This window comes from Pteropus vampyrus, unplaced genomic scaffold (genome assembly GCF_000151845.1).
Source record: "Pteropus vampyrus isolate Shadow unplaced genomic scaffold, Pvam_2.0 Scaffold8, whole genome shotgun sequence".
NCBI classification, from domain to species: Eukaryota; Metazoa; Chordata; class Mammalia; order Chiroptera; family Pteropodidae; genus Pteropus; species Pteropus vampyrus.
Window position 1 is genome coordinate 10,992,112 of NW_011888789.1, and position 11,651 is coordinate 11,003,762.

General features: G+C 39.3%; 1 protein-coding gene across 1 annotated transcript in view; it reads left to right on the top strand.

Annotated features, from left to right (window-relative positions):
- KCNU1 (potassium calcium-activated channel subfamily U member 1) overlaps positions 1 to 11,651 on the top strand; it is a 124,194-nt gene that overhangs the window by 98,142 nt on the left and 14,401 nt on the right. Inside the window, exons 24-26 of the mRNA XM_011373317.1 lie at positions 1,771 to 1,995; positions 3,383 to 3,569; positions 10,231 to 10,305. Coding sequence (XP_011371619.1) covers positions 1,771 to 1,995; positions 3,383 to 3,569; positions 10,231 to 10,305 — 487 coding nt within the window. The remainder of the gene's footprint in view (positions 1 to 1,770; positions 1,996 to 3,382; positions 3,570 to 10,230; positions 10,306 to 11,651) is intronic.

An 11,651-nucleotide genomic window follows, 5' to 3' on the forward strand; every position in this document is an offset into this window, starting at 1 on the left:
TTTTACTCAGAAGAGTAATTGTTGGACTTCGGGCATGTTGCATTAAATACCGTTAGAGGCTTCATTATTCAAGTTAAAACTAATCGGATTAGCTAGAGACGATTACTAAATAGATTTGGTTAAGATTCATATCACTCTCTAGGAAGGCTCTCCAGACAAGTAGCTTTATTTCCCCTCACAGGGCGATTCCCTTCGGAAAGAGAGTATTTCTCAGTATATGCTAATTTGACAAACTCTAATTGTTGAGATGTCAGATGTTACTTATTTATCCTGTTAGATTTCATCAGGCCTTGTTTCACAGAAGCTTGTCATTTAGCCCAGCTAAGGACTGACATAAGGGAGAATGATACATCCATTTGAAATACTCTGAGTCTTCGTGTGCTCACTAATTAAGAATAAACGCACTCATACATGTGCTTTTAAATACATGTAACTTGTTCCCTACCAGCTTCCAAGAGTCCTCCTCTGAAAATCTAGAAATTCAGTAAGATTCAGATTTGATTAATAGTTATCGAACAATAGTTAATGAGTTGAATACTGTACTTTCAATATATTATTTAGTTTCTAGAACAGAATTAACGTCTATTTATTTTAAACAATTTAAACTTAAAGAAGTTGAGAGTCAGAGAAATCAACTACTTTGTCATAGTCATACAGCATATGGCAAAACCAGAATACAAAACCAGGTCTTCTGACTCCAAGTCCAGTGCTCTCTCTACTCCATCCCAGCTTTGTGCAAGGAGGCAGTGACTCAGTCATTGAATGAAATCTGACAAAGGCTTAAAATAAATTTTCTTTAGAAATATTTCTTTTTAAAAAGTTACATTTATTGTTTTTAAATGTCTCTATAAACATGAAAGAAACCTAATCTAAATATTCATCATATATATTATTTTGTTTTCAACTTAGAGATACACAGGCGATGTTAACAATTGGCAACACTGATAACAGTATGAGAAATATTTGAATGTTTAGGATCAAATGGAATTATTATAATCTCATTTCTTTTGTGCACTTTAGATAATGAATTTCCTCAAGTCTGGAAAGAGTCTAATGAACCAGTTTAATTTTTGTAAAAACATGATCAATCATTTGATCAGAAGCACAAAATTGTCAGAGCTGTCATATCAACTAGAAGACTGTTACAGTTGCTGAAACTTACCATATTAGCAGTTATGTCTTACTCTAAACTAAGCAAAATAGTTATTAAATATAAATATTAGGTTGAACCATGTGAAATTGCCAATATTCAACCATTTGTGACCCATCAAAAGGTAGTTTCATATGGTTCAAACTAACATGTATTTTTGTATGTGTGAAAATCTGCTGAAAACTGCAACATGTTTTGCAACATGTTCGTAATTTTCAGGGCTCACTAGGAGACAAGTTTAGCAATAGAGTTTAGAATGTTTTAGTTTGTCACTGACTCTTACTGTAAGTACTTACGAGGCTACAAACATAATGAAAATAAGAGATTATCTCCATTTGGGTCAGTGATTTCACACCTTGAGGAATGATAATGATTTGAGTTTTAATCGATACACTCCGGGCTAATAATGAAATAAGGAACTCCACAAAAAGATCAAAAGTATAATTGCCCTACTATTTATAAGTTCCGTTTTTTATGAAAAGTTTGCAAAATTCTGTTATCCTTATAAAAGTACTCCTGTGGATGTACCTAGAAGGGTTGGATTGAGGGGAAGGAACCTTTTTTGAAGAACTCTCATCTCATTTCTAAAAATGACCAAATTCTGGCCTGCTTATGCTTAGAAACGATCTGACAAGTCAAAACATGAGTTTCGGAACCATGTTGTAGCATGTATCTTCGGAGATGCCCAGTCAACACTGATGGGGCTTCGGAATTTCGTAATGCCCTTGAGAGCTAGCAACTATACCCGGCAGGAGCTGAAGGACATTGTGTTCATTGGGTCTCTGGATTACCTGCGGAGAGAATGGCGATTTCTCCGAAATTTTCCCCAGATATACATTCTGCCTGTAAGTATCACATATGGGGTAGTGAATATCTATAACAATAATAACACAAATAATACTAGCACTAGTAATAGTAATAAATAATAGCTTGCAGTTATATAGTGTTTCCTGGTACCAGAAACTGTTCTTTGCATTTTACATATAGAAACTCATTTACTCTTCAAAATACTCCGATGGGGTAGATTTTAAAGATCTTGAAATTTGGGCATGGAATAACTAATCTGTCCAAGTTTACACAGCAAGTAAGTAACAAGACTAGGATTTAAATCCAGACATTATGCTCAAGAGCCACCATGTTTTATGTTTTATGTTTATAATGATGTTTTATGGTCTTACATAAATAAGAATTTCTCTGCATTTCTGAACCTGATTCTGACTTAATGGTAAACCTAAGCTGATACTAGACAGCTTCTGTACTCTAACTTTCTCATCTTTTCTGAAGACACATCTTTTGTGGAACACATAATGCCACACATCCTTGATAGATGTATGAGAAAGAGGAATTAGGTTTATGTTTCTGAGAAATGGATCCATTATGCATATGTGGCATTGTAGTTGCAATTGTATTTGCTCTAAATCTTCATAGGTCTGTATCCCATCATATGTTACCATTTCTCTGGATTAAAAAAAAAAACTATTATGTGCAGTAGGAAATGCACTAAAGCATTTGAGTTTTCTTGAAAGAATGCTGGAATTATGTGTAGAATACTTTCAAACTTCAGAAATGGTCCTCTCAAGAAGCAAATTTCATTTGCTTTCTTAAAAAGTCACCTTAGTGTTCCCCTCATGATTCCCTTATTTTAGTTGAAAGAAAGAAAGAAAATTACCAGACGTCTCTAGATCCAGCTAATGTTGGGCATTACCAACATTATTTGAGTCTAAGCTACCTGAATGCAGGGCCAGATCTTTCCCTTTTTTTCCATCAAAGGAAAGAAGCAACCACCATTTTGCTAGTTAATCTAGAGAGTGCAAGTGGGGCCCGCTACAAGTGAGATTGCGAGGATACAAAATTTGCCCTTGGATCCATAACTTCCCCTTTGTCTGATTCCCCCCACCCCTGCCCCCTGCCCATTGTTTCCCTTCCTCTGCTTCTCTACTCTAAGTTGAGTAATCTAAATGGATTTAGGCTCCCCCTCTCCACTTTCCTTTGTCTCATCCAGACTTGCTCTCAGGACAGAGTTTGTGAAACATATTCACACCAAGTATATTAGTGATTGATGAGGCGAAATATGTCAGAAATCAGGTAACTAAGTCTTAAAACCAAGTCAGTGGATGCTGGAGAGGCTTTGGCTCAAAAATCGCATCTCCAGCAAAGAGTCACCACCATGAGTCGTGATATAAAATCCTTCCATTTGAGAAGTCCCTCCTCTACCCGGTTTCCTCTCATTAGGGATCTGCACTCTATTCTGGAGACCTCCGTGCAGTCAACATAGAGGAATGTTCCATGTGCGCTGTATTATCCCCCCCATCCAAGACATCAAGCAGCCAGACACTGGTAGACACAGAGACCATCATGACCACCCTCAACCTAGGATCACTGAGGATAAGCTGCACTGCCCGGACACCCTCAGAGTCAGGTAAGAATAACACTCTGCCAGGAAAAGCCTAGGGAGAATGGAATAAGGAAAGAGAATTAATTCTTCTCTGACGTATTTTACTCATGGGGAGGAGGAGAGCTTGAGCTAGACGTCCTCTAAGATCCCCTTCAACTCTGAGAATTCTATAATAGAAGTAGTGGACAGTTTAGTCCTTGAGAATCTTAAGTCTACTGAAAAATGATGTCCATCTTCTAAATGGAATGCATGAAACACTTTTTCCATTTTAAGTAAAATCACAGAATTATAAGTGATAATGTTGTTACTAATCAAATATTAGTGAACATATCCTTTGGTATATTACTACAATTGGTAACGGGTATTATCAAGCAAATTCTCTTTGGATCTTATATAAGTTCAAGTTATTAGTTTTAGCTTCATGGTTGAGAGAATAAAGTATAATTCTCTTTTACTCATCAAGATGCTTTCAATATGTGAATTTTAGGAGATGATCTCTAAAGTTCTTTTCAACTTCTATACACTAAAAATGTCACATTTCAGCTTCAGATTGGAAAGAGAGAGAAGCATGGCTCTCCTTATAATGGAGATTGTATTGTTTCCTCCTCCATATTCCTTTCAGTGCCTAGCACAGTTAACAGTCACTTAGTAGGTGCTTAACACATATTTATTGAATTGAAACAAATGAACCAGTGATCTGGACTCGAGTAGCGTCACACACCTCCTGTATTCAAACATGCTTGACATGAATTCCCACCATAAAATTGCGTGTTCATTCTACCCCCACATGGGAAAAGGCTTACATGTTAGTCTGTTTCTAAAACTTGACAACTAGCCACTCAGCCTAATATGAAAGCACTACTACTGAAGAATTTTCTGTATCTAAAGCAAACTTTCAATTCAAGAAATCAAAGTAAACCATGGCTGGAGTCCCCTGGGGAATGTTGATCCTCTTCGCCAAGATCAGGTGCTCAGCCATCCACTTTGCACAGAGCTTGGAGAGGTCAGATGTCATAGGCATTGCAAGGCTTTCATGATTATGGATATGGATAAAAATATTCATGGGTTAAGTTGGGAAACTAAAAGAATTCTGACTCCTAAGCACTGTTGCTAGGTGGGAAAACATAAAGTTCTTGGGACAAAGGAGTAAACGATAATCTAGTCTAATCTGTGGTAGGTGAACTGAGCTAGCTATGTGACACACCCTCACTAAGCAATCAAACTCCACTCAGAATCCAGGGTTTCAGATTCTTTTGCAAAGCAGAACTAATAGCAAAGCACTTCATGAATGTCAAAGTGCATTGAAATCCAGACTAAGGAAATGTGATCCATGCCTCTATTGAGCAAATGTGAAGATCCATAAAAATGCTGTGGTGTTCTGCACTTAAATCTTTAGGTTAGCAATTGGGGTCATTCAGATTCACACAAGATTTGTGTATGGTGTGTTCGTGAGTGTAGAGTGGAGAGAAGTATAGGGAGTGAGCGTATGGTATGTGTGAGTGTAGGCGTATGGGAGTGTCTGTGTGCATCATGCTTGGAACTTTCTATAATTGGTCAGAGAAGTATTCACTTTAAAGGCAGTATCATCAGTATATGAATGAAAATGCTCACAAGGAAAAGCCTGGAATAAACTGACAACATCATGAGCCACCCAGTTAATCATCTAGGTAACTTGTCCTTTCTATTATTTTATTATTAGTAGTATTAGTATTAGAATTTGTATTATTTGTAGTATTTTGATCTTACATTCTCTATAAGCTAGGAAGATATAAACCTATGATTTTAGTCCTAGTTTCCTTTAGTTCTAGTGATTTTCATCCTTCATTTATTCATTTATTCATTCAACAAAAATATATTGATTCTATATGATGTGTCATGTACTCTGTTACAGGCCAGAGAGTTTACCTTAAAGGGTTGATAGAAGACGATAGAGGAGAGAGGGAAAAAGGACTGGAAAGGAAAAAGAGAAAATGAAAGAATGTCAAAGTATTTGAATTGTCGTGAAGCATAAGTAGGTTCTTTTACTCAAGATAAAAGGGAAAATTTAGAGAAAAATACATTTTATAGGCCTTGCACTATTCCTTTTATGACTGTCATACCCATTGGTGTGGCAGAGAAATATAGGTCCAGACAGGCTCTACTGAGCTACCTAACAAGTCACCCAGTCTGCTTATCTGATGCCATAGAATCAGTAAAGTCACATTCTGAGCTCGTGTGAATAGCAAAGGACTGTTACTCAGAAGCCTCACCAATTACTCTGGCATCATAGCAATCTGCCTGGAGTTTATATATATAAATCCCCAATCCTCAAAGAAGACTATTTGATTCTCTTAACTATTTTTCTCATTTTATAGTAGTAATACTCCTCTCGTACCCTACATAAGAGGTGGAAATGGGGATACCCATCTCCAAGAGTTGACAGTGTAAAGGACTGTGAAATTCTACCAGGAGGTAGAAAATGTCGTCCATGCAGAGACCAATATAATAGAGATCCTCAATTTTGGGGCTATGGGCCAGTACTGGTACTGGTCCACAGCCTGTTAGGAACCTGGCTGCACAGCAGGCACAAGTGAAGCTTCATCTGCATTTGCAGCCGCTCCCCAGCGCTAGCATCACCGCCTCAGCTCTACTTCTTCTAGGACAGTGGTTCTCAACCTGGGGACGGTTTTGCCTCAAGAGGAAACCTGACAATGTCTAGAGACCATTTCAGTTGCCACTATTTGGGCAGATGCTATTGGCATCTAGTGGGTAGAGGTCAGAGTTGCTGCTAAACATCCTACAATGCATGGGACAGCACTACATGATTTAAAAAACAAAAACAAAAATAAAAAATAAAAATAAAAAAAAAAACTTTTGGCCCAAAATGTCAATAGTACTGATTTCGGAAATCTTGCCTTAGCATATCTGATGAGGCTTTTGTGGGATTAATGGGCTTTTCCACATCTTCGCAGTCATAAAATTACATATGAAGCTCAGGTAGGACCACCATGGCGACTCCATACAGTGATTTCCAGTGGATGTTGGGGGTGGGAGGAAGTAGAGGGAGGGTTGTCTGAAGGATCAGCAAGAACACTGGGCTCCCTGGACATCTCCGTGGAAAACTTTAGGTTTTCCAGTGATGCTCTAATTATTGCCCTGTCACGTCACAAGAACAGGTTGGCAAACCTAGGTACCGAACTAAATAATCTGCGGAATAATCTAAACATATAACAGTAATTAAGTCTGACAACTTAATATGCTACTGAAATTTAAATGTACAGTAGTAATCTACAATTAAGCAATCTTTTGTAATAGCATCCTGCCAGCCTGGAAGATTTCAGGTATAATGCTATGTACTATTAGGTAACAAAATATTGACATTAGTAAAATGTACCCAGGCTATGATCTGACATATTCAAATTAACCATTGCTCTATAAGAAAAGATGGAATTAAGGCAGAAATTCAGTTGCTGTCCTTCTGCCTGTGTCAGAAGCAGATATTTAAGCAGTCACTTCAGTTGATGTAGATGTGTCTGTATCCAATAAGAACATTTAACTCTAAGTCTGGCTACTCCAAGCCCTCTTTAAGAGAGAACAGGAATCAGGAAATGGGGTTCAAAGGAAGATTTCCTGTTTGAGGGAAACCGATCTCAATATTTTACTGAAAATGTCAGCCAAACCTTGTATATTTTAATAGGGCTACAAAGTAGTCCTGAAAAGGGCATGCATTGGCTTTGAAATTAATGCTGATTGGGGCATCAAAACCCATCTACTATTTACAAGCCATTTAATCTTGGGCAAAGTGTGTAAACCCTCAATCGGTTTCATCTTCAAAGGTGATCTAACTATACTTGATTCACGGATTTGTTGTGATAATAGTATAATTTTTATTTCCTTATGTTTTCTACTGCTCACTGCAGCCAGAGGGATCTTTTACAAATATTTATCAGATCATGTCAGTTCTCTACTTTAAACCCTATAATGGTGATCCATGACAATTATAGAAAAATAATGTAGGGTCTTGCAGGCCAGTAAGGAGTTTGCATTTTCTCCCACTTCATCCTGTTTATAGTGGCTCTTTGGTGCCTTAGGTCCTTTACCCCAGTGGTCCCCAACCTTTTTTGCTGCAGGGACCCATGCTCCAATGAGAATCTAATGCCTGATGGTCAGAGGTGGAGCTGAGGTGGTGATGCTAACGCTGGGGAGCGGCTGCAAATACAAATGAAGCTTCGCTCTGCCGGCTGGTTTGCTGCTCACCTCCTGCTGTGCAGCTCAGTTCCTTATAGGCCACTGACTGCTACTGGTTGTAGCCCAAGGTTTGGGGACCCCTGCCTTACCCCATTCCCTCTACTCAGGTGGATTTTTCTCACCTCTCAAGACTTCATTCCAAGTCAGAGAAACCTCTCTTCAAATCCTATTTAAAAACACCTGCCCACTTCAATTGCTAGCCCTTAAAGGTTGTTAAAGGTTGTTTTTTTCACAGTACTCATCACTCTCTGAAACTATTTTGTATTTGCAACATGCGTATGTAACTGGAAGAGGGGCTGTTCACAGTCCTAGCATGCAGTAGATACTCTTAATATTTGTATAAGGTAGTAAGGAAGGAAGGAAAGAATGGGGGGAAGAGGAAAGGAAAAGAACATAAAGCAGATAAAATATCTTACACGGTTCTGAAAATAAGGTAAAATCTCATTTCCCTAAGACTTCCTGCAGTATGGAAATCCCAGAATTTTTTTTTTTTTTTTTTTTTTTTAAGGAAAACAGTTTAAGGTATTCAGATCTCATTATGAATACCGGTGAATTAGGATATCTGATCTCTAGCCTTGATGTCAACCTTCCCTTTTGAAAAACTTTTATTGAGGTAACTGGTTTGTAACAGTATGTAAGTTTCAGGTGTACAACATTGTAATTCGATATCTGTATACGCTATAGTGCGCTTACCAGCAAAAGTCAAGTTTTCATTTCTCACCACACATTCGAGTTCCTTTACCCATTTTGCACTCCCTCCGCTTCCCTTCCCCTCTAGTAACAACCAATCTCTTATCTGTATCTGTGAGTTTGGTTTTGTTAGTTCATTTTTTTTTTTTGGTTGTTTGGGATTTTTGTTTGTTTTATATTCTACATACGAATGAAACCATATGACTTTTGTCCTTTTCCATCTGACTTATGTTGCTCAGCGTAATAACCTCAAGGTCCAACCTTCCTCTTAAACAGCTCTGTGAACAAAGTTAGCCCCGGGGTGGGGGGCTTCCGTTTCCTCACCTAAATTCCTAAGGTCACTGCCAAACCACGAGAGTTGGCCTCTTCCTGGGGAGCTTCAGTTTTTACCCTGAATCTATTTTGAAGCACGGCTCAGAATTTGGAGTGGCTATCAAAAATATATTCAGCTCCACTCCACATTAACAAGAAGTGGCTCTTTTACCAAATATTTTTGGGGGAGATGGAAGAGGTGGTAAGTATTGCAGTACGTCATATTCTCTATGAAAACAATCTCCCTTTGGAGTTTCCCTTTTTCCTTGTTCCCATCTCAGTGGCCAGATGTCCCACCACCATTCCTTTGTCTGTCTCTCAAGCTGTCTTACCTACCTGCTCACTCCATTCATTTCACATCTTGCCCGCCCTCCCTCCCTCCCATTTACCTGGCTCAGTAAACAGAGGACCCTCCAAATATGTTGCTCTCTTCATAGCATGGAATTTAAATTACAAGCAGAATTTTAGCTTCCACAGAATTTTTCTCTGTTACATAGCATTCTTAGAAAAGTTAAGAATGGTAACCAACAGTTTTAAAGCATAATTTCTGATAAGATCGGGGTGTGTGTGTGTGTGTGTGTGTGTGTGTGTGTGTGTGTGTGTGTGTTTAACTGGAGCCTAGATTTTTTTTTTTTTTACATTTTTTAGTTTAACCTGGACACCAAAACTCTGGTATAATGCTTGTCTTTGAAACTCTACATAGTATACCACCTGACAGAGCCGTTTCAGGCCAGTGCTGTGCATCGACTCTCTTTCAGAGTCAAGGCTCACAGGGGTAAATGAAGGGTCTCACCTCTAAATGCAGGAAGGAAATCTGTAAACTGAACACAAAGGGCAAAAGCCCCAAGTGATATCTCGCCCCGGTCTTTAAGGAACTCCCAAGGCATTTCTGGTTGGAACAGTCCAACTAGAGATAGGAGGCAGCCAGTTCTGCTGAAGAAGAAAGAAGACATGAGTAGTGTCTCAGTCCAGAGAAGATCTCGAAGAGACAGGTAGCACTAGCAGCCAGAAAACAGTTACAATGTTACCGAATGCACGCATGGAGCAGCACCACCTATTTATTCATAGTTTCTTAAAAGTTTTACGAGGCAGATAGATGCGTTTAGGGGCACCGCCTGCCTGAGCCATTACCCAGCACTATCATGCCATGGAGAACAATAATATTTTATTTATGATGTCAGTAAACAAGTACTGGGAGAGCTTTATCTTTTTTGTAATTCATTGCAAGTGCCGTTTAGAAAACACACACAGATACCACCTTCAAAAGGAGATGCTGAGGATGCCCGAATATACTTTTTTTCTAAATATTAAAGACGATTTGAGATTTGAACGTGAGAGTAACTTTACTAAGATAAAGCATCAAGTTCCATGGTGCGCCTCTACATTCTTGTCACATGTTGCAAGCCACTTTGTTTGCATTTAACACTCTCTTCTTTGTTGTTGTCTTTGTCTACAGAGGGGATGTCACATTACTTTAGTGGATGTTTTGGGCACTCAAAACACCGAAGAATCCCCATCCTCACTGAACTGAGTAAGTTGTGTTTCAAGGACAAAATTCAAGGGAGATACCTGTGTGATCCAAAACTGATCTTTTTAAAATCCAATCAAAGGACTGAGGAAGCAGAATGGAGCCCAAGTGCTTGACTGGACGTTACTCAATTGGTGACATTATCTAGCAGAGCCTATTATATCTGGGTGTCAGGGGGCAGGAGTACCATCTGCCTTCTCCACTCTTCCGGATACCAGGACAGGGAACTCGGCAGCTGGCTCAGTCTTATTCAGAGAGACTCTCCCATGGGAGGGGATGTGGACTTGAAGGCTGCTAGAAAAGATCTCCCTGTACCAAATTATCTGCCCATCCTGGCCCTTTAGGTCAGGTGCCTTCCTTTCCTGTAGCGATACCAGGACCAGCACTGGGGCGAGGCAAGTGAGGCACCCAGGGTACAGAATTTAAGGAGATGCTCACTCTTGGGGGTCCTTCAATTTTGTGTCCCAGGTGTCTCTCTTGTGTCATCTTAATCCTGGCCCTGAGTGGCACAGTTCTAAAATGGAAATACTCGATGCAGAAATATCAGAATAAACTGATCTCTCACTGACACCTTATGGAAAATGCACATATATGAAACATTCCTAGATATGAGAAGCTCTGGGAGCAGAAAGCAGGGTAGAGAAGACAGGGAAGGTGTTGTGTACATTTTTTTGTGGCAAGGGGCGGCGCTCTTTGTGAAGCACTAGTGGATACACTGGGATTTAACACTGATAATAATTGGTGAGAAAAGGAGACGATACCAAAGAGGGAAATGGTTCTTTTAACACAGATCGGACCAACTCAAAGGTGATCTGTAAAACTGGTCCTACACATGCGATTTGACTGAATTCCATAGTATGGCAACATTCTTAATGGGTGTTTTATGGCCTAGGGTACCTAAGCTGAGTGAGACATACCAGACCAAATGAATAGACCTCTTAGTCCCAGAAATGAAGCAGGGGGACTGAGAGGAATCAGTAGGTGATACCACCACGTGATCCACGTGATCTGGGAGTGACAGTGCAGGAGATAGGAAATAGTTTTGTCACTCTGGGTCCTAGAGCACCAGCTCTTCAATTTCAGCTTCGAAGATCTCTCATTAGGCTGGTACCAGCCAGCCTATTTGTAACTATCTTGAAGCTATTGGCTACAGTTTTTATTTATATTTTATTTTTATTTTTCTGTTTTTGAATCATTTCTAACCTTGAGTTGTATATACACTAAGGACACTGATTAGAAGACCGTAATGTAAATTAGAGTGGTTGGGAGGGGACCAGTCAGGTGCTCACTGGCCCAGAAATGCATCTGATCACTCTCCAGGGACTTAGAGCTTTGTTCAGCTGAAGACT